This window comes from Struthio camelus, chromosome 6 (assembly GCF_040807025.1).
Source record: "Struthio camelus isolate bStrCam1 chromosome 6, bStrCam1.hap1, whole genome shotgun sequence".
NCBI lineage: Eukaryota > Metazoa > Chordata > Aves > Struthioniformes > Struthionidae > Struthio > Struthio camelus.
The window spans coordinates 34,576,225-34,600,045 of record NC_090947.1 but is presented as its reverse complement, the minus strand read 5'-3'; the positions used below and the strand labels follow the sequence as shown (position 1 = coordinate 34,600,045).

At 44.5% G+C, this 23,821-nt stretch overlaps 1 protein-coding gene across 8 annotated transcripts in view; it reads right to left on the bottom strand.

Moving 5' to 3' along the window:
• The window catches only part of KALRN (kalirin RhoGEF kinase), a 528,885-nt gene that overhangs the window by 359,738 nt on the left and 145,326 nt on the right, over positions 1–23,821 (bottom strand). For all 8 annotated transcript variants that reach the window (XM_068949099.1, XM_068949100.1, XM_068949097.1 and 5 more), the window contains exon 2: positions 1,402–1,476. In XM_068949099.1, coding sequence (XP_068805200.1) covers positions 1,402–1,476 — 75 coding nt within the window. The remainder of the gene's footprint in view (positions 1–1,401; positions 1,477–23,821) is intronic.

The following is a 23,821-nucleotide window of genomic DNA, read 5'->3' as shown; positions in this document are numbered from 1 at the left end:
CCTGTATAAATTCCTTCCTTTCACTTCCCCAGAGCTCCTGGTTCAGCTTTCCTTTCTGTCCCAAACAAGCCTGCAGTTACACCACGTTTTTATGACTCTGTTCCACTCTTCAGAGGAGTGAAAGACAATAATGACATAAAACATTTCAAGATGTTCAGAATGAGGCTCCAGTGTAAGATAAAGTAGTTGTGCATGGCTGCACTATTGCCAATAGTCTTGGGTTTTCACGTGATGCATTTTGGTGTCTTAAAAACTTCCCTCAAAGTCCTGCTTTTTCATGGCATCAGTTAAAAAGTTTAGGGTTTATACAGCCACAAAATGTTTGCTCATCACTGTTTGCTCATGGTTCCCATATCGTTTCACTGCCACTACATGGGAATTCATTTCACACCAACCAGTATTCGAGGCCAAAGAGTTCACGACTTGTCAGACACCTCCACTGCCCTGCAGGCTAACGAGCCCTCATCAGCACAGTCCCTGCTCCAGCATCCTTGAGAGAGCTAAGGAGGAAGAGGCCAGGTAACAAATGGCCTGGCTGCTATTTTCCCTCATCTCTGCAGTCACTACTGCAGAGATAAGAAAGCAGAGCAAAGATTGCAAACAAGGGGCAGAGCAGTCTGGCTGCTTTTGATATAGGTTTTTTGATTGAAACAGGGAAGATCAAAAACAGCAGCTTGAATGGTTTGCAACCGTCAAAAACAGTGGCACTGGAAACATCTCATTTTTATGCTGCCAACTTAAGTGACTTCATGCAAGATTATGATCACTTCAGTCTTTCTCATCCCTCTCTCCCTAACAAGTTGCAATTCACCCCAGAAGCAACTAAACTCAAGCTATTCTCAAAGCATTTTACATACTACCTGGTCCTTATCCACTCCCAAGTCCCAGAGACACATCTCACGAACGAATATTGTAAATATTTGAACAGGATGGAGATTTCTGAGAATCTAAGTGATTATGTAAATGTAACATTGATGGTCACTGCAGGCTGATTGGGATTGCAAACCAAATACTGAAGCTAGCGCTCCTTATAAACTGTAACTAATGCTATTCACTGACCATGACCCAAAAGCAGGATCCCTGATTTGAGCCACCCAGAATGCTAAGACACGACAAATTAGGGCTGCAGCTGAGAAGCTGGATTTTCTCCCACCCGTGCTATCCATCTACCTGTTTTTCCGAATATGAAGAAAATCACCATGCATCAGGTTCCAAATCCTTCAATATTACTGGGTAGCCTGTTCCCCATACAGTCCTGTTCTTAGCAGAAGAGCTAAGCTAAGAACTACCAAATCCCAACATGAAACTGGTGCTTCGTGACTGTGTAGTGCCGTACAGACTGGCATGCAAGCTAGCAGTATCTGTGCTGGACTAGAGGGAACCAGGGAAGGGTGTGCTCACCTGACACGAAGGCCACTTTCTCCTTTAGTATAGGAAGGACATCAGCAGCTTTCAAGCCATCATTTCGAAAAGAACCTGCAAAACAGAGGAAAACAGGAAAGTCAAATTAGAAGAGAGTATGTCCTAGCTCTCAGTTTCATGGACACGCCACATTTCTCAATAATAGACTGCAAAAAGTTTAAAAGTAACATAAAAGCACCATGAGCCAGACTCTAATGGCTGGTACACAAATAGCATTAGCATCACTGGAGATGTGTTTATAAAAAGAAAACATAGAGAATCAACTTATCCTACTTTATCTTTCAGAAGTTCTTCCAGGTTAATAAATTTCCCACCAAGGAACCAGATTTATCCCCTCTGCTTTTTTACTGATCTTATTGTTGGGCTTGAGGAAATGCCCAGGTTGCACAGACTGGCAGGAGCCTTCTCCCTTCACCTTTTGAACATAGTCCAGGCAAAACTGCAGGGGGTATTATAGCACACACATTCATTTAGCATCGCCCCTTGAGACAGATTTGCACAAGGGTTGGTTGAAGAAGGGCTTTCCCCTCCTCTCTTCTGCTGTGCACAGCACAGCTCAAGATAGACCAATTCAAAGTGGGGAGCACACTAAAAGGGAGGATAAATTTCTTATGAGTCAGCCAAAGCTTTTCCCTGCGTGAGGAGTGGTTTGAAGCCACAATGCAGGCTCATGCAATTTATGCTGTTTGATTACACGGTAAATATACTTGGATAGGCCATTTGCCTTGCCCTGCAGTGCCAAATGATTTAATCCCTCCTGAAAGTTCACCAAAGAAATCCCTGATTTTTACTCTCTTGGAAGCCTACTGAAAAGAACTGCCTACTGTTTAAGCCACTAAAAGCATCCCTCTCTTTTACAAAAGACCAACAGTAATGGATCACTAGACTGCAGGCCAGACTGCTATTCCATCAGTGCTATCAAAAAACAAAAGGTGGGCTTGAAGGACATCTTTGTAGTTGCTCTGAAAAATAAAGCATCCTTCAGTGGGGAGTGAACATCCACCACGACAAGATAGCTTCAATATAGCCTTACAACCAGCACAGCTATAGGCTCATCAAAGATTACAGCACATTTGAAACCCTATATTTTTACTTTTCGCCTTTCGCAGGCAGGCAGCAACCACCATTTATCTGAGACAGTACAAGGGCAAGAGAGTCTTCTCACTCAGTCAGTTTTCGCAACCGGCTCGAAATGAGGCAGGCATTATCACTCCAGCCATCACGCCTTCCTTGCTGAACACAGCAGGTGAAGCCTCATTTTCTGCAATTGAAAGTGGGAGCGGGAGAAAAGCCCCACTATCCACTTTTCATGGATTTCTTCCATTGTGCAGCCTACAAAGGTATAAAGTCTTGATCCATGCAGACATATGGAAACTGCCAGGATGAAGACTGCAACAGCGATTTTCAGCTGCAGCTGAACCTGCATACTACAAGTATTATTATTATGGTTGAGCTGCTGTTAATGCTAAATGAGGTAACATTTTAAATTCACAGTCAGCCTGTGCAATAAGACTATCCTGTATGTGCAAATATGTCCCCCACCGGGCACAATGGCTGAATCTACAATACTCTGTCATGTTCTTGCCTTTAAAAAAGCTGCCCATCGTATCAAGTGCTTTGCCCAAGCATTAGGTGCAGTATGTTGGCTGTCTCTGTTAGCTGGAGATGGCAGCTTGGTCTGCCCTACCCTCGTTCTCCAGTTAGACTGGGTTGCCCCTCCAAGTTGCACTCTGACCTTGGGGCCACACTTTTAGAGCCACTTTCTGGGTCCATGTGCTCTCAGCGTTCACCTCAGCAATACGAGAAAGGTTACCAGCTGAGCCTACGCTCCTGAAAATCAGCGCACAAAGGAGTGAGCTAAGATAATGCAAGGCTGTGTTAACAAGATTATACATAGGGTTAGCGTTGTTGACATTGGTGGGGTTTATTTTTGAGAGGTGAACATATGCTGCTACCCAAAACAAAATCAAACACAAGTCGCTCATGAACCCACATGGTCTGGGCTTTGAACTCAGTGGAAAGGGGGTTTCAGCAGAGGTGGAGGGAGACATAGAGAAGAAACCAGCAAAACTGCAATTTAAACAGGCATTAGAGCATGGTTCTGAGAGATCCCTAAAGAGCACTTTTGTGTCGGAAAAGTGTTTTGGGACCAAGGAAACTAGTACCCTTGCTGAATTCTTTCTGTATTCAAGTAAGCTGGACTTAGTGCACTCTGCATTAAAGATTTATGACTTTGATATCAACCTGTTCTCTTAACCAGAATAATCTCTCAGATGCCAGAATTTGGCTAGCTCTCATACAGAAGGCAGGAACCGTTCAGCCACAAGCAACATTTTGAAATCCAAGCAGCTCTGCATATAACCATCTCATCCAACCGTGACGCAAACCAGAGCAGCCAACATGTTAGACACATCATGATGGCTCCAAGAGACTGAGAGTATTGGGCCAAATTCCCCCCAGCTGGGAGATCATCAGTGTCAACAGAAGTTGAGTTTTGGCCAACGGTTGTTAAATCCTTCAGGGAAACAGCAAAGTCAATTCTTAGGCATTTAACTATGCAGCAGGGATTACACCACTGAAGTCTTTATGAGATTTGTGCAGTATTTGGCTATCAACGTAAAACACGCAATAGAGACTTCTTAGCAAAAGGCATTCGTAGCCCACTATACTGAGGGCTCAGGGGCAACTTCAAACATTCTCCCCCAAGGATTGCATCTCACAGACCCCTGATGGAGCTATCCAAACTGTGCGCAGGAGAAACAAGGAAAGGCTGAGGACTGTACTGCCAGCAGGTATGTTTTCATCTTTCTGAATATCCCCCAGAAAAGGTCAGTTGTGCTCCAAAATAATGAAGAAACTTGAAAATCGTTGAGCCAGTTCTACAGCCAGGAAATCAATAAAAGCTCTCAAGAGCTGCAAAACTTCCCTCCCTGCCTTCAGCGTAATTTAAAGCATCGTGCCCTTTCCCAGCTCCTAAGACTTGTCTTATCCTTCAGAATTGACCTTCAGTGTCAAAAAGTGATGAGGGAGAAAGCTCCTAAAGGTAGGTAGGCGCCTAAAGGACTGCCCCCGGCTCTAGGTGATGCATGCGTTATTGCCACTCTCTGGCCTCAAGCTGATGGGATCTGGGATGCAGCTACTAGAGCTAAGCCCATCTGTCTTCAAGGACCAAATTAAACCCTACCGCCATGCTCCGAGGAGCCTTGTCAACAGCTCGGGAGACTCCAGGTGGTCCCTTGTGGATACCTCTCATTTATGAAATGCCACATCGTGATGCTTTGTGTGTTTCTGTTTGGCTCTGCATTTTCTGTTACATTTATGAATATTTGCCCTGGACTTTGTTGTTGTTGTTTTAGGAGGTTTTTTTGTTCTGTTATGGGAATCTCTGCACGGTGCCCATACCTTATGTTGTAATGATTGGGCTAGTCCCAATGAAGAAATTAAATTGGTCACCAGAGAGGCAGCTCACGAGCCACAGACCAGGCCATGCCCACTCCCTTCAGAGGTCAGTCTCACTTCTAATAAGACCCTTGTGTTAGCAGCTAAATTTCAGAGCATGCTGTCATGTTTTCCACTAAGCACTAGGCAAAGGGTTACATAGATATAAATGGGAAAAACAGTGGCTGTAAGAAGGGCTCCAAAAGTGACAGTAAACTAGGCTCCAGGAGGGCCCAGTGCAGCAACGATGCAGTACCCAGTTCATAAGTTATTATAAACATATTCCTAATAACCCTTGTTTTCATCCTAACCCCCAGCTGTTTCCAATACATTTGTTTCCTATGTTTGTTTGCGCTCTGGCTCCAAAGCCACATCTGCATAGCACCATCTCATTTTTGTTGCAGAGCGCTGGGTGTACAACTGCCTAGCAAGCTCGTTCTTAGACGATGACGATGGTCATACTTTGTGTCCTGCCCCCCAACTTTCTCTTACCCTCATAAGAACTGAGACCCTCTGTGGCAGACGAACAGAGAAGGACAGATGGACGAGTGAAGGGCAGGCTGAACGCAGAGCCATCCTGCACATCGTCCATGGCCTACTTTGCTGGTTCACCCATGCCGTAAGCACGGGACTACGCAACAGTACCCCTCTTCCTCTACCTGCGAGTCTCACCATGCCCTGCAAAGAAGCTTAAGCATATTTGTCCTCTTTTTACCGAAAGCCAAACAGGAGGCCAGAGAATGAAGTACCATGTCCCAGTCACCTCGCAACCCCTCACAGCGTTGCAATGCCCTGGTCAACACGCTGTTCATGTAGCAGGGATGGCATGATTCTGCACAAACCTTTACTACTCCAGTGACACCAGTAGAAAACACACCACGTCTGTAGGAGTAGCTGAAAGAAGAATGTATTCTTATTAACTTGGAAACACTGGAAAATTAAAAATGTGGATCCTCAGCATGGCTGAGTCACTGTTCAGGGCAAATGAGTACTGCAAAACAGAGCCCTTCTCTTCGCAGAGATTCCCTGCATAGCACAACTAACTCAGAGTTTTAGGTGAGGTGCTGTAATGAGAAGCCAGTGAGGTGAGATGGGAAGCTTAAGGCACGTTTCCAAACAAAATGCAGCAAACTTGAAATTAATCAAAGAGAATCCCTTTTTTCCACACAAATGCACACACTGACCTATGGAACTCTCTGCCGCAGCATACGGCCGCTAGCAGCTCCAGTGGGTTCCAGTAAGGGTTAGAGATTTATACAAACAATGAACATCTCCAGGGAACAGTAAAGATTAATAAAATAAACAAGAGTTTTGTAAAGAATATAAACCCACAGGCTTTGGAGTGAAAGCCAAACTCTAACTGTTGGAGAGAAAAATAAATTACCCCTGGAGACAGCCCTGCAGGCTTTAGGAACTCCTTTTTCTGAAGCAGAGGGAATGGCCTCAGTTGGAGACAGTGTTTTGGGCTAGATGGACCTGTGGTCTGATCCAGAGGGGCTGTTCCTAGAAATGCTTTAGCTCTAATCTCAACAATGCAGCATGCTCTTGGCTTCAAATAAAGATCAGCTGCTGAAAATATGGAAATACTTTCTATACTGAGAAAAGTATGCGTAGGCAAGAAGAAGGCCTCCTGTCAAAGCACTGCATGGGGCTTAATCACTTGGCTCCTGATGTCTTTAGCGAGAGTTGTTCATCTACAGTCCCATGCAATGTTTCAGGAAAGCTAGCCCACATTCTAATAGTTCTCAAAACAGATTTAACTATTTAAAAACTTTGTCATGAAGTTTCTTTAACCAAACAAAACTGAACCGCTTGGGCTAAACTGATCCCTGGAGTCCAGGAGGAACAGTAGGATTAATCTGGTCCATATTATTTCTCTTTCTTCTACCTTTAGTGAAGGCTTCCCCCAACCCCCCTGATTTTCAGAGTGGTTTTCTCCTGAGTTGATCATAACCTATTTGCCTTCCTACTTTTTTTTTTTTTTAAATCAAAGCCTCCTTTTTTTTTTTTTTTTTGCATTATGGTAGCATCTCAGCTTTCTACAAGGCACAAACAGAAGAGAAACCTGACATGAGCAAAGGCAGAACAAAGGACACTTTATTATTCCCATTGCACACTGCAAACTGAGACATATAGAGATTGACTTGTCCAGGATCAGACAGAAAGTTTGTGCAGAGCTAAAAAAGGAACCTTCATTTTCTGAACGCTTCACCAATGCATTTCTCACGTAGCCATCCCTTTGTTTGCCGGGAGAATATCACCTTCTTATTTTTTCTCTTAATACTTTTGGCTTCCCCTAGTCCTTCTCTTTCCATTATTCTTTCTTTCTGCATTTTTGTCTCAAACATTTACTTTCTGTGTGTGTTAAACTCCTTTTAACTCCTTCCTTTCTTTCTCGCCCTCTACTGTCTGTCCCCGCAGAGCCGTGAGCGCAGCACTCCTCGTTCAATTTCTCCCAGCTCTACAAGCCATGAAGGGGGGCTTAGAAAAGGCCTGCCGGGGCCTTTGCCACTGGGATTTTGCTGGCTAAGGCTCATTGGTTCAGAGGTAGAGAGATCACAGTATGGCACAAACATTTTGCTGAATAGAAGCAACATGTGCTCAGGACTAGGGTTTTAGCACCATCTGGCAGAGATAAATGGGCCGGGACACCCTCTGCATCTGCTGAGTGTTGCTCTGCAGACAAGAGGCTGATCCCTGATGCAAAGAAAGAGCATTGCTGTGCCCGGAGGTTTCCACAAGGCTCGCCTGCTGCCTTCACCACTGCAGGCGACAGAAGAGCAGGGTCTGACCTAGCAGAGGAAGGAAAGAATGACTGAACTGAACTGAAACTAAAGGCAGCACCAGCAAGAAAGAATACAAGATTAATCTGCAAAAATCACTACGAAGCCTTAATGAAGATTCACCTAGAGCTAAAAACTTCACTAGCAAAGGTTATCATCCTCCTTAATAACCAATAAAAAGTAATATCTGACCTCAGAGTAAGCATTTACGGTCCTGGGCCTGCAGGGTGGAGGAGGCAGAGGAGGAAAGGCAGATTAAATGAAAGCCATAGCCATGGGACAGTGACAGCGGCTGTCCCCCTCCTTCTCTGGTTTGCTTTCTCAAGCGAGAGCTTTCCATTTGGTGCTCCTGATGTGCCAGCCCTTAGTAAATGAGTGAGTGCAGCCAACAGGCTGCCTGGATTCAACCTACCTGGAGCAGTAAGAGCGGCCACAGCAAGCACCGCTCATCTGGGGAGAACAGCAAAAGCTAACATGGGTATTGCAGATATTTTCCATGCAAGCACAGCTGGCACTGGCTGTATTTCTCATCCCATGCAGAGCAAGGACTAGAGCTGGCTCTTAGCTGTGCAGTGGAAATGCAAATAATCCCAGGGACCTCAGCAGATTAGTGATGGCTTTCCTGCTATATAACTGAAGACCTGTACTGCATTTAAGCTTGTGGTTAAACTCCACTTATTTCAGCATATGTAAGTATACATAAGCACAGCATTACAGACAAATAGGTATGCAGATGATGTGTGTTCCAGGTACTTGATGGAGGATCCAACTCCAAATCTGCTATGAATCTGATCTCTAGTACTTCTGCTAGTCTTGCACAGAGTAGATGTTTTTATGTCACCAGGACTAGTTGTACAGATTGATGCACAGACCCTTGCCACAGCCTCACTTTCCAGGTAACCTCTTTAACAGTGGAAAGAACCATGGAAACCAAATAGATGGTCTGCACAAAAGACTAATACCACTGGACGACATGCCAAACACTTTATCTCAGCTGAGACAAAAGTTATATTCATTACATAGTTGCATCTATTCTCAAATAAAAAGATAAATGCCATTTTATGTGTAATACTTAGACTCATTCCAAGACTAATATTATTTTCTCCATGTTTCCTTATCCCATCCTTCCTTCTATTAATTATATCTCACTATTGCTTGCTGGAACATCCTTCTGGTCACAGCTTTTGGGTAACAATATTACCGGCTTCCTCAGCCTCAAAGTTTCGCCCGTGCTTGTCAGAGATCCAGCAGCTTTTTTTTATCCCCTCTATACTGGAAAGTCTGTCTCTCCCATTTCCTGCTGCTTGACTCCTTGCAAAGGGCCAGCCATGGTGAGCGCAGCCCCTGTCCCTCCCCTGCGCTCCCTGGTCTGTAACGCCGAGATCTGGCAGCGCCGGGGTTCGGGGGAACTTGCTAATTGCTGAGATTGTTATTCCTTCCACGAGGTACTTGGCAGCACCGAGCCTCACAGCACAGCCTTTGAATGTCCACACATTTAAACAGTAGCCTCAGCTTGAAAGTGAGCCAAAGAATAGGCAAGGCTTCAAAAAAGATACAACCGCTTGCATCGAACAGGCAAATTCATTAGCCTCTGTGCACATGTGGCCTCTAATAAGCTATGTTTAGCATCTGAAGTCTGAAACATCACCCCCCGTGCATCCCACCTCCGCCAGCAGCCAGGCTTTTGTCTTTTCATGCACGGTACGGAACTACGTAAAGCAGCAGAAGGATACCGAATTAATGCACAATCTGTAGTGAGGGCTGTGCTTCGTCTCCATCCATGGGGGATTTATTCATTTCATTTTAAACAAACACTAACAGAGATGCTAAGAGAATGCAATGACTGTGAGTCAATCTTTTATGAATTTCCCTTTTATTTTCATCAGGACTTAGGAATCAGGCTGAGATCTTTCAGTTCCTTCCCTTAGAGAAATAATTAGACATTATAGGTAGCCCTGTGGATAGCACATCTGACTGTTAGTTAAAAGACTTGGCTCCATTTGTGCTTCTGCATCTAAATTGCTTTGTGCTCCTGAACAAGCTGTTTTAACTGCTCCAGATCTTGGTTTTCCTCTCTACAGAAGGGGAATAATGACTGCCCACATGACTAAAACACATTCAGATCCGCAGACCTCAGAAGTACCTTGCAAACCTGAATTAATTTTGCCTAAAAAACCCTTTCTGAGGCAGGGAGCTGTTGCAGTCAGCTTTTACAGACCGGCAAAGTGAGGCTCCGACAGTGGGAAAGACTTGCTCCAGTGAACACAGAAAGAACTTTTCTAGGAGGAAAGGGTGACGTTAAGATATTTGGAAAAAAAGTAGGTCATCTGACACAAAATCTTGTGTTTTATTTCTCAAGTCTGCAAGGGATGCATCTGCTGCCCTAGAGAGAAATGAGCATATTCAGCACCTTGAGCTTTCAGTTGTTAAGTACCTTCCTCCTGTAGCTTGTGGCACACTTCAGTAACCACCCAGAGGCAACAGTCTTTTACAGTATTAATAAAGAGCTACAGGCCATTTGCAACCTGAAGTAGCATTTTAAGGATGGCCATGGTTTCTAGTGGGCATGAATATTTTCATTTCACTCCCCTCTCAATTACAATTAGATTCCTAATGGAAACATTCCTTAGAATTTTATAATCCCATAGTTTTAACCTGCTCATAGATTTCAGCAGGAAGGATGCAAGTCCTCTACGAAATCCTATAGGCCGGGCACACAGGATCTCATCCTCTATTAAATTCTGCAGGTTAGAATAGTTTCCTTAAACTGGCATCAGTTTGGTCAACAGGCTTTTTCCAAAAAACTGCAGCAGGGCGGGCATCAGGCGGCCCCTGTAACTTATCAGGTGGTGTGATTAAGGTACGCACCAGTCTCAGGTCCTAGAGGGCCCCAGCTGCCAATAACTTCTCTGGGACAATAGATAAGATAAGATAAGAGTCAATAAAATAAAATATTTAATTACGTACAACACTGAGGAGGCACTTTGCTGAAACGTCAGTCTTACAAAAGACCCATATGCCGGTGCCTCAAGCGTGCTTTGCAAACATCTGCCTCTCGGGGGGATTTCACACCAGACAGTAAGAAAGCAACTTTAATTAGAGGCCAATTGAGATCCTTGTCTCAAGGCCTGCGATTTCCCTAAAAACCAAAAAATCCCAAACAAACTGAGCAACTGTATTTGCCTCCACGTTTAAAAATAATCTGTACCTTTTCTCTTTCACTACATAATGCTTTTTTAAATTTTTCTGACGGGGTTTAAGGTGTCCTGTCCTAACACACGCACGTGCTGACAAAGCTCCCACTGCCTTCAATAGGATCACTGCCAATGAGGGAGGGTTGAGCCTAAGTGTGTCAGGGTGGATTTTAAGTTAGTCATCTTTGGTTTTGGTTCACGTAACGTTCACAAACTAATGTCTCACTATTAATTAGGCTTACTTTTCCCTTTGTCTCACCTCACCTCCTTTCAAATCCCTTCTGATCAGATACATCTCTTCCTTTGCTCATCCCCTTGGGTCCCTGTTTTCTTTCTGCTTGGGCTGATGATTTCAGCTTTCACCTATGGTGTCATTCTGCGGAGCCAATTTAAAAAAAAAAAAAATCTGAACAGAAAGTAAGCCCAAACGGGCAACTCAAGGGGGAAGAAGTCCTGGCTGAGAAGCCCAGTTCCCAGCCCCGTGAAGGAGTCTTCTCCTCCCAGGCAACTATTTGCATGAATTCCCCAGTTAAGGATAAATTAAGATCCGTGTCCTGAGCCCCGGAAACTGTGCAGGCAAGGAGAAACCATCCTCGAAGGGTACACGGATGAGCAGCTGGAGGGCTGCAGGGGCTCACAGGTGCGAGGGAGGTGGGACAGCCCGCGTGGCGCTCACAGCTCTGGGCCACGCAGCCCCCAACTCGCCGGCCAGCAGAACCGAGGCAGCACGAAAGGCGGAACGGACCACACCAGCTCAAGTCGGACGTGAGAAATGCTCAGCCAGGCACCAGGCGAGCGCCGCAGCACGGCACTGCTTCTTCTGCCCTTATTTCAATTATCCAGGGCCTACGTCTCTGCAAACCAACCTAAAAATGAGCACAGCCCACTGTCAGGGCCTCGGCATAACCCACTCGCAGCTGCTTCAGGTTGCCCAGTCCTCGCTAATTAAATGCCAAACGACAAAGCGGCAGCGGCTCCTCCAAAAGATCGCAAGGATAGGTTTACCAGCGATCAGCTTAACTTCCTGGACCGCGTCCTAAATCTAAACAGAACCAGGGCAAACACGTTACGTGCCGCAGCGGGAAGGAGAGGGTAAGACGCTCCCCGCGACTAAATAATTTATCCGCCCCTCTTACGTATTCTGACGTTTTTGACACGCGTTAAACATTAATGAAAATCGTTTTACGGATGGCTGAGTCACGCCAACCAATGCCTAATCTTGTGCCTCCCCACCTGCCCCTCGCGCCCGCATCTGGCCCCCCTCACGGCGCGCAGCCACTTGTAACGCTGCCTCCCGAAAGAGGCCCGGCTGCCCCGGGCGCCCCAGGGCGCCGCCGCAGCTCCGAGGGGGCTGCGGCGAGCTTAACAAACACACGGCCGAGAACAGGTCCCACCGAGGCCTCACCCCGCTGCTGTTAAACTCGCAAGCCCGCTGTTTTGTTAATTAGCTAACACGAGATGCTGTGAATCACTTCGGAAAGCAAATTACCCTCCCGCTTTCTAAGAGCGGCCTCGCCGCATTTTGTTCTGTTTTGGAGGGGTTTTTTTGTTTTTTTTTTTTTTGGTTTAACTTCTTATTGTTCTTTCCCTCAATATAAAAATGCCAATTAAACTACCGCCTGCCTCTGTTTAATCTAATGTTAGCCTCCTCGTTTTCCAGTCGGTCGCTAACGTCAGTGGGGCCCCCTCCTGCCCAAATCTCTTTAGCACGCGAGTATAAATGTTTATAGCCCTAGGACTTACTGCGGGAGGAAGCGTGACGTTTTTGTGGTAACAACCTGCAACGTTATTGTAAAGTTGGATAGAGAAGGATCACCAATGGGTTGAAAACGCAGCTTTCCTTAATTTTATTTCAACTAAGGACACATACAAAGAGATGACCAGGATTAAAACTAGCCTTGCTAACTGTCTGGATCTCTTCCTGGACAAGTAGCCCTTAAATTTACTGAAATTATTCTCAACAGAAGGTAGAGTTACACAAAGCCACCAGGCAGCCTTCAGAGACAGGGGATACGCATTTAATCTCATCTCACATATCCTATTAGGCTGTGAGACTGGATGCCAGAGTCACCAAAAACATGTTCTTCATCTCAGACATGCTTTTCTTCAGGGAAGAGGCTAAAATACGCCTAACCAGATTATCGCCTAAACTTGGCAAATTGGCTTCTCTTCGCTAAGGGGGAGCTCAGGGCTGCACAAATAACTGGCTACAGGTTAATGAAACCTGACTGCTCTCCAGAGTGTGCAAGCTGTTGCTGCAGAGATCCCTGACAGCTGGAGTCAAGCGACCATCTAACTCTCTCTAAAACACAAGAAATAATTTGGAGCCCCTCTTTGTAACCCACTGCTCTAATCAGCACTGCCAGGTTGCAAATGCAGAAGCCACAGACCTGACATCGTCTCCTTGTTTTTGCAACAGAGTTGATGGAAATGTTATCTATCAGGAATGATTTTTTTAACTTCTCCTCCGACTGCTTTATCAAATCCTTTTCCCACACACGTCTTCCCTTCTTATAAGAGGATTTTATTGGTTGGTGTTTCCCTCGATTTCAGTTTTACAAAGCAGCACGCTCTGCAAAAACTAGCAATTCCAGGCAGGAGGAAACTGTCACACACAAAGTGTTGGTATTAGTCCACAAAGTTCATTAGAAAGAAAGTGAAATTACGCTTTGATCACAGCTCTGACTTATTGCATCCTGCGATTTCTTACACCGGATCTTGCTGCAGGTGGCCACTGAGCCTTGCCTGAAAACAACGCAGAGCAGTAGGCCCCAATCTAAATGCAGCTAAGCCAACAAAAAGACCCTTGCTATCTTCAGTAAGTTGGAGAAGAGGGAAAAAGACAGCTGCTCCTTTCCTCCCCATCTCCTACTGCAGGTGAAATTTCACTCCTCCAACTGCACCAGTTTTAATAACCAATTTTTGTACTTTTGCCTAGCCAAGAATCCATCTTGTATTCAAATCATGTTAAGTGTCCCTGCTCTCCAGCACAAACATGCAGAAATATTCGTATTTTGGTTCTAACTTTGCTGATAAAAGGACAGACCTTCTCAACATTTCCGGCCTACGGCTCAGTCCCAAGCTTTCATGACCTTTTCCTGCAAACTCCAGCTCTGCTGCTGAAATGACTTGACCATTCTGTTAGTCTTTCAATAACTCTTAGGCCCTACCACGCTAATATGCCTTTGAATTAACGACAATTCACAGTCAGAAGTCAATAAAACGTTAGGAACAATTACAAAACAAAAGTGGCATATTAACCACACAACGGAAAAGAAAGAAGTACACTGATATTTTTCTGCCTGCTTCCAAAGCAAAGGCAGAATGAAATACAAGCTAGAGAGAACAGATTCATCACGCTTTGGCTTCTTTATTATAATAATTAATTTATATTAGCAGGTGCACATTAATGAGACGTGTTTCCATCCCTCTGCCACCACCAGCTGGTGCAACATGCACATGCCAGTCATAGGAAATCGGAGCTGTGCTCATGCCCCTCTTCATCCACACTGCATCTGCGTCTCGCCCTGATGGAGCTTTGTCTGGAGGGTCCAGCCAACATCGCTGGCACAGGCGCTGTGCAAACACGTCGCAGACAAAGCCTCCTGCCTGGCAGTCCTCAAAACGGCCAGAGCTAGCTGTGGTTGGATAGAGCCGAACAGGTTGCGGTGTGTCCTGTTTGCTGGTGGCTGCATGACGGCAGAGCGCAGGTCTCATGGCCCGTCCTGCCACAGACTGGGCCATCCTTGGCTAGGGGGCTGTTATTAGCGGTGTAGGGATGATGCGGGTTGATGGAGAAGGGCTAGCGCCAGAGGTAGAGGTTGCCCTCCTCTCCCAGCCCACCTTAGCCTGTGGGAAGGCCAGTCCCAGGCCCAACCCTTGCTGTCCCAGAGGTGGACAACTGCTGTCCCTCCAGCAGCTGAGGGCTTGCACCAGCCCCAAGAGACTAGAGAAAGGCAAGGAAAGAGCCCTGTCCCTTCTGCACAGCAAGAGGAGGACCTGACTCATCTCCCAAAGGGGCTGCGATGCCGGTTTGGGACCACTGCCCCTTCAACAGCAGTCAGCACCCAGGATGTGATAATACTTACTTCACCACCCTCCATCCCCTTGGTGCTGACACCTACACAGAGATTTACTGCAGAGACCAGTACACTCTCTCCCTTCCCTTCCCGTCCTGGTCTAGGGACACATACACTGGATTCACAGTGTTCCAGTCCCCCAGCGTAAGAAGCAGTAGGAGCGTAGCTGCAGAGACAGGCACCCATTCAAACACTGATTGCAGCTATTTATATAGCGCCTCACATCCAAGGATCCCTGGATGGACTTTCCAACCAGAACTCCCGTTCCTAAGGGAAGTGCCATGAGATCATTCATGAACACACCTACCTCTGTTTTTCATCTCATCCAGCAGGACCCACCACAGGAATCGGCCCAGTGCCCACTGGCAGGGTTCAGAGATATTGCCTGGACCTGAGCGGGCCGGAAGGAAGCACATTCGCAAGTCACTGGTGACGCTTCCTGAACCACCCAGATTTTTCTTGATCTTCTTGGCAACGCCTGCTTAAAATTTGTGATCTGATGAAAATGCAGCCCCTGAAAACATGTCTACCATCTCTACCAGTTTCTGGCAAGCCATATCAAATGTTGTAATATCCATTTATAGCAAGGCATATATTAACTCCAGAAAGTCAAGATGCATGAGACTGACTACTCATGAAAGCTACAGGATAAAGCAGTCATGACGGGCATGTGAAGAAATAATGCCTATTGAAACATTATGGAAAGAAATTCACCATGCTGGAGAATGAATACACCACATTTTCCACGTGGTGTATTTATTGGCTTTAATGATACAGACAAACAACTCTCTCATGGCCCTGAAACGTTTCTTTGGAAATGTTTTGTGAACCCATACACAAAGAAGGGGAAAAAAAAGAGATAAATAGTCTCTTCTTCCCCTGTACTAAAGAGCTACAGTACTAAGCACACTGCCTGCTATAAGACTACTGACAATTAAGAATGTGTCACCCTGAGCAGCATCTCTGTCTGCACATATCTAATCCATCCATTACCATCATTTTCAGCCCGCACAACACAGCCATGCACAGAAATCCTGCATTATGGGAATAAATATCCATTGAAACTAAAATGACAAGTCAGCTGAGCACATAAATTGCCCAGATTCTACCCTAGGACAAGAACAATTATCCTTCCAAATCCACTTTAAACCCCTCAGTAAAGAATACTTTCCTAAGAGGTCAAGCCCTGATAATAGCTAATACTTTTAAATGAACCTTTATTATTGCCCGAATACAAAGAGGTATTTTAATGCATCACATTAGAAGAATGCATTCTCCAGAACTGAACCTGCCTGCATTTGTATGGATCATCTCTTAAGTGTTCTGTAAGTCTCATGACTTTGTGGCTTTGAAAGACTACGCTTTGATGTCCAATGAACAGATGTCCACATAAAAAAAGGGGGGGAAAAAGTCCAAACTCTACTCAGCCAGAATTAATTGGCAAAACAGCAGTGAGCACGTGTGTGAAGACTAACTAAGCAATAGCAACTGAGCTACCTTCTCACCCCTACACTTCTAAACGTGTTTTAGTAATAGCGTAGCTGTAAACGTGCTGGTAAGTTGAGGAGTCCTAACTCGCAGCAGCCTGCTCAGAAATATGGCTATGCAACCACTTACACTACTGCTGGCTCAGAAGCATTTGCTACAGCTAGAAAAGAGTGGCAGAACAGCGTTACTGGAGGCTGTAACATCGGTTAGTTCCTTTGGTGTCGATTGTTTGAGGAACGGGTGTGTTGTAAGCTTATACTACCACTGTCACTGCTGTTCCAGGGATAAACAGAAGGCTTCTGTCATCAGTGTTTTCAATCCAGCACTTTTCACAAGCACTGCTATTCAATTATAATGATTGTTTTGTTAAGTGTGGTTCTACTCTGAAAACTGACTCCATAAAAATAGGATCATGGAGTTCATGTTTATTGCTGCTCAATGATTTCCAGATCAAATGCACTCAGTTTACAAGTAAAAAGATGTTTGGTTTGTTTTTCCAGCTACCAGGTCTAAAAACTCATGCTGGGATCCTGAAGTTAACTTATCCTCTTTCTAGCTTGTACAATTGCAAGAGGAACAAAAAGAATTCGGCTCGCCCACTCCCACAGCTGCAGTGGATTTCCAGCTTCCACAGAAGTTACAACAAATGAAAATGAAGACGATATTTTCAAACCCACTTATCTAATTCTACACTTCAGGGGTCCAAAAAGGTAATATGATTTTTAAAAGCTGCTCCAAAGGCAAGTTGAAGTGACAAGACTTAAGTACCACTTATAATTTTACTGCATATTTAGGTATCTAAATAGTAAGTGCCTAACTTTAGGTACCCATTTTTCAAAACTGTTCTCCTTAATTTAGTCAGCAAATTAATCAGATCTGCATATGATTACACATAGATAGCAGATCATTCCAGGAGGAAGGTGCTATTTTTATATAGACATTTCTCAGAGCAGAATTGCGTGTTAAACTAAAATTTATGAGTCCGCAAGCTGAGTCTATATCAACTATTTGAAAGCTGCAAGTTATTGCTTAGAGACAGAGCCAGCTTGCTGCACATAGACACACGTGAATATACGTAACTTAAGCATCCATCTAGCTGTCTGTCTGTAAAACCTCGGCATTGTAAAGATTAGCAAGTTTCTCTTATGATAACTCCTACAGGTCTTAATCGTGAATCCAAGCCCTACTGTTATGAATATGAAAGAAATAAGCTGTTCTAGGGGCAGAAAAACTCTTGAAACCTGTTTTGCTATTGATTAGCTTCCTAAACTGTTGACACAAGATCCTCCGAGTCTTTGTCATGTCCCCCATGATTTCACTTCCAAAAAACCTGCACTTTTTTGATGCCAGGGCCAGAGAGAACACTGATTTACCCTTCTCTACCCAGCAACGGATCTGCACGAAAGCTTTGGCAATGCCCAACTTGCAAAGCTGTACCCTCCTTTCAAATTGCATTGATGCTGGTCAACGGGTTCCCCTTTCCTGCAGGAGGGCCCACATTTGGACGGACGGATGGCCATTTAAGAATGGCTCCTTGCAAATAGTTTTTGGGTGTTACAGGACACATCAGCTAATGTGAGACAGAGAGAGCTCGCCCCACCGATATTTCTTTGGAGCACCTGAAAATTCAGCCCTGAAGAGAAAAACAAGATGCAGCAAGTAGAAGAAAAAGTTTGCACTGAGTAGAAAGAAAGGCAGTAACAGCAGTAGCTTATTGTGAGATCCACGTTTCTGGTTGCCACTAGTCAAGTGTATGCTCTACTCAGGTGCTGCTCCGCAGACCCCAGTATTATATTATTATGGCTGCCACGAGCCTCAGAAAGGATTTGAAGGAGCACTAGCTAACAGCTTCACATGACATATGGGTAAAGCTAGGGAATGCTTGCCCCTGTTAATCGCAAGTACCATGAAGCGTTCCCCCATGACACACGATACAAATATGTCAATGCTGACCACCCAGTCTAGACCTAAGCTCTGCCTCCTCCTGCCTTACACCTTTGGGAAATGATGTGAATATCTGATGGCAACCAAAGAGATAATACAGAAGAGCTTACAGGAAAAGTGGGCTGAGAATAAAGGCCGGGAACACTGCCAGCATTTGCAGATGTACAGAGTTAATCATTTTGGAGGAACTTTCCATACCGTTGGCCAGTTTTGCACACCCGGCCTTTCTGTGCTGGTTTCACAAGCTGGAGGTGCCTGTTTGCAAGGGCTGACCTCCCAGGCCAACTTACAGCAAGCCCTATACTGCTAGAGCAGGCCCTCCCCCTCCCTAGTTTCCCATCCCCTTCCAACGAGAACAAATAAGGGTGCTTAATTAAATCAAAATTTTATCATTTTTAGCTAAGTGTAAAATTGTTGATTTGGAAAGCGCACGTCTGGCTTCCACCATTAAAGAGCGTTAGGATCAGTGTAACATTAGGCCGATTACGGCTGTTATGGCAGTGAGAGATGTATTTCTGTTCTCTGGTTCTATTTATGTATTCAGGTGTAAAGAAAAGGAAAATGCAGCAGCACATGCTAATTGCGCTGCTTAGGACACGTTCACTCACAAGGAGCTCCTTTCAGGGCCCCTTCAATCACAGAGCTATTTAATGCCAGGCAATTGCCAATCCTTTCCGCTCCAACCCCAGTCAAGGTCTTGCCTGTGATGATGAAATCTGCCTGGAGATTTTAGAAATCTGTAGTCAAGCAAGGCAAGGCTGCTGGCTTGTCTTCCTAAGCCATCGTGGGAACTCTGAAACAAATACAGCAAGAAGGTATGACTGCTTGTGGCTCACTGTCTTCCAGCTAATATTTTTCCAGCATGTAATCACAGCTTGTGCTATCTGAGTCATCCTAATCTAAGGATGCAAATAAAAAAATGAAGAAAGAACGGAATACAGTATTTATACTTGCAGGCTTAGAGCTTGCTTTCTCTTAGAGTGCTTCAAGCAGAGGAGGTGCCTTGAGAGCCGGGGGCTGTGGCGCCAGGCAGCCTCTTCAAGGCCTAACGATGAAGGCAGATGCCGGCAGCAGAACCTGACGCAGGGGATGGACAGAGTCGGGAAGAGCTGCCCTTAGAGCAGGGGGGATGGTTTTGTCTGATGTGTAGGCAATGTTTCCCTGAAGAATAAATCTGCCCTGGAAAAGCTAATCCTTGTGCCCCTCTGTGGAAATGGTGTTGTTCCAAACCCGAGTCTCGTAGAAATGAAGTAGGTCTCAAACAACCCTAATTTTCATCCCAATTGCACTTGGTACTGGAAAGGCTGTATTTGAAAAAACTAGCTAAGTTCACAACCTGCTAAACAAGTCCTGTTACCTGAAGGACGATGTTAGGCAATAAAATGCTGTGGGTTGAAGGGAAAACAGAGCCCCCCTAACCACTATTAGGTTTAGACTCCAGATAAAACGCTGTTCTTGGTCATACCGGCGCTGCTGGGAGCAACCCTATGCAACGGGCAGAGAACTGTAGATTTATTCTACCAAAATCCTACTTTAGTTCCTCATTTCCATGTGACTTGCCTCAGTTTCTCTGTGAATTATTTTAACTCCTCATAGGAAGACATGGATCTGCATTGCCACTTACAGTGCAAGATGTTGCAGTGACCGATTCAGAACTTGAATGCTTAATACTGAATTCTGACAAAAAATAACATTAAATTGGAGTTTAGGTCGAGTACCCTTCAGATACCCGAAGGTAAAAATAGCATTTTTGTAGAAGTTGCAATTCTTCCAGACAACCAACAGAAATTCAGAAAATTCAGGGCTGAGTTAAATGTAAAATCAAACCAAGACAGTTAAGGTAGGAAATCAGTGTTAAGACAAACACACACAGTTGCAGAGAGGCTTCAGGAATACCAGGAAACAAATATACAGTTACAGCTATTGTGCAGAACTATTGGTAGCTGTAGATTAAATTGGTATTGAAAGCCCATTTCATTTTTTGTTCTTCTCTTATTACATTATTTTAGGATAAGAAAAAGGAGAATGCTTATCTGTCTGCTAACTGTAACATGCAGGCATACTATGTTAATCTTGCAATAAAGTCATCACAGCCAATTCCTTGGCTCAAAGCCTCGAGAAGTACATCTTCTGCAAAACTTGCTTATAAATTCGTTTAGCCCAGGATACAGTTACTGCCTCATGAACACAGAATGTTTCTAATCTTTCATTTTTCTGTTCTTCTACAAAAATGAAAGAAACATGGTAGAAAATCCCTAGACATCAGCAGAGGTCCCATCCCCTTTTTGTAGCCAGTATAAGATAGCTCTCCAGAAATTAACAGCGATCCCAACGCTTACATTTGATTCCTCAGAAGGAAATAGTCTTCTCTTTCTTTGCCTAGTCCTCTCCAAATGCCTGGGAATGAAGTAACCTGTGTCACAGTGAAGCTAATAAAAGCTGCAAGTGGCCCAACATATAAGACTCTCTCAGCACTGCCCAGCTCTGTGCAGGGTCTTGCTGTGCCAGTTCTGGTCTCCAGGAAGCTCTCACATTTTCCCTGATGGTCCCAAGATAAGGAACAACAATGGTTATGGGGGTTAGCCTGAAACCTTTGCTTTTGAATCCTGGCCACAGACTTAACACGTGATCAAACGCAAATCATTTGCTCTTCCTGTATCTCCTGTATTGGGGATAGCAGTGTTTCCTTACCTCCTGAGAGCAGGCTAAGAGCCTGGAAGCAGCAGTCTGTCTTTTCACTGGCCAAGAAAATTTATTATCATCAGTCATAAGTGGGTGTTTTCTCTGTACAGTGTGCTCAAAGGGAAATAAAAAGGCCAAAAGACAAGAGGTAAAGCCGTTCCTAAAAGAAAGCATGTCCATCTCTGGAAAACTGAGAAAATAGTGAAGTGCTGCTCATTTAGCACCGCTGCCAAGTAAAGTCTTGAGCAATTAGTCTGCTGACTGCTTGAACTTTGCTGGGTGTGAGCTAACTTACAATCAGGCCAAACGGTAGAACATTTCCAGCATACTGTGTTTGCAGAAGGCTATTCTGAGCCGGACTCCTGGCTCTTCCAGACCTAGTGAAAACCTTCAGGTGCACCCACCATCCAGTCAATTATTAATTGAGTCACTGCAAACTAAAAGGAGAGAATACTGGGTTCAGAGAGGGAATTAGCTTGTCTGAGTCATCCTTGAGCTTTCAACATGAACATCCCTGAATGGAAAAGCTCATTTCTCGGAGCAGCTGCTCCATGGAGAACGGCGCACTTTGTGCCGTCTTGGCCTGAGGCAAAGTGCCTTTATAGGGGCTGCCCTCAGAAGAAAGGCCTCAGAAGAGAGGCCAGTTAAGGAGCATGAAAATAGTAGCCTTTAAATAGAGAGCACAGCACTACTGTGACCCCTCATCTGGAGGGAAAAACGCCCATGACTAACTTGGAGTCCATAAGCCACAGCCAGGAGCGTTCAACACTGTGAAAATACATCCAAAAGGCAAATACAGCTTGCATTTGAGCTCTGCTCTTCCTTGATTGTGTGGGTGAAGGAACAGCGCAGAGGAAAGCAAAGTACCTCACAAAGGTCATGCATCAGGTTATCCCAGGATCAGGATAAGCCCCTGACTCCTCACACAGTGCCCTATGTGATGCACCAAGCTACCTCCCCTGACAAAAAGCAGAACTGAATCAGTCATCTGCTTATCCTCCACATTGCAGATGTTTACAGGCATTTTTACTAAACACTTAAAAAGACAGGCGTCCCCGGAGTCTATTTATATATTCCCAAAATTCTGAGCATTCAAACATTACATTAGATCTAAAATTCCCACATCAAGTATTGACCTTCTGAAAGTAAAGAGTAATACCACGAGTCATCTTGGTGGTGGAAACACAGAGTTTCCACACATTTAAACACAGAGTGGGTGTTAGCCCAGATCTCTTCCTCCTTAAGCCTTCCTTACATCTGACAACGACTGCGCCAAATTTCAAAGCAGTAATAGCTCTCGAAGTTGGCAGATTTGAAAATAAAACATGAAATCACATACTTAATCGCCTGGGTACTGGAGCATGTAATTTCTCTACCTACAAGCCTGAAAGCTGCCAACACACTTGTAAAAAGGAATTGTAGTCCGTGGCGGCAAATACGAATCTTTTATAAAATGTTTTACACAGGTGAAACAAGAACATTTGTTTACCAAGACCCTTATCTGCAACTTTTAAGATATATGCTGCAATTGGCTGCAGTTTTCAGTGAAATGAGTTTGAGGATATTGTCCTCAACAGGAAAAGCTACTCTCTGAAATCTGGCGTTGGTCTCTGCTCAGGTGAAACTCAGAGGTGATGCAGTATTGAAACCTAATTACCTCTTACATTTAAAGCACTTGTCCCATTAGGCTGCGTGTTAGGTGTTAAGTAGGGTATGGAGAGGAAGCTCCCAGCCAGCAGTGTTTGAAGTGTAGCTAAAAAACAAAGATTGCCTCAGAAAAGAAAGATTCCCATTGCCTCCAGTCAATTAGAATGAAAGGGTCACATCTAGACCAAAACAAATATTCCTGAAGAGTAGGCTCATTACTTGTACTAAAGTTTCCCACTCTGGAAATACTAAGCTTGACGAAATACAAGTTGGCAAGCCAGGTCAGTTAACCAACAATGCGTTTGCAGAAATTCAAAAGAAATTCCTACTGGAATTAGGAAAAAAATGGCAATGGGTGACAGAGAAATGCTATATGAAGATATTTATGACTAGATGATGTTCATTATTCATCCCACTTTCCTGTGAAGGAACACAGGCCTCAACACAGCGCTTGTTCTAGCTGTTAGTCAAATCTATTCTTCCAGGCAGGACAACTGGCCAAGATTTCAAATGCATCTCCACAATAGATCTTGGCCACATGCTCTTCTGGCACAAATGACTGAATTCCAAGCCCTCTTTTAAGCCAAGACCAGCATTTTATTGTGAGAGGACTCGTGTTGAAAGCCAGTCATTAAGCCATAAAAAGACTTGCTCATCTGTGAGCTCTCCAGTCTGGAGAACTATCTGTTCATAGGAGGTTCCTGTTAAAGAATTTGTGTCATCTGGCTGATGGTGCTTATCATTTATTCAGACTGCATACTTCTCTATTCAAGCCGCAGATAGTCAACATGGCTCCAAAACAGAGTAAACCAACTATCTCATCCTTTCACCAAAGTCGTATATTTAATCGAACATACTGGAATCTTCTAAAAGGACAAGACTGTGCGATACCTCAGCACTCTCAAGCCTTTCTAGCTGTAGCATATGTAAGTATAGCTGAGGTGAAAGCAGCCAGTGAATCTGTAAAAATGAGGCCAATGCGAAAAAGTGAGAAAAGTAACACACACACACTTTTTAATGAAAATACCGTGCTAAATTGCACAATTAAAAGTCAAAAGAAGAAAATATGTGCATTCCACAAACTAAAACTACATTTTTATACACTATTTATCCTATCTTCTCAAGAGTCAATCTGTTGCATACA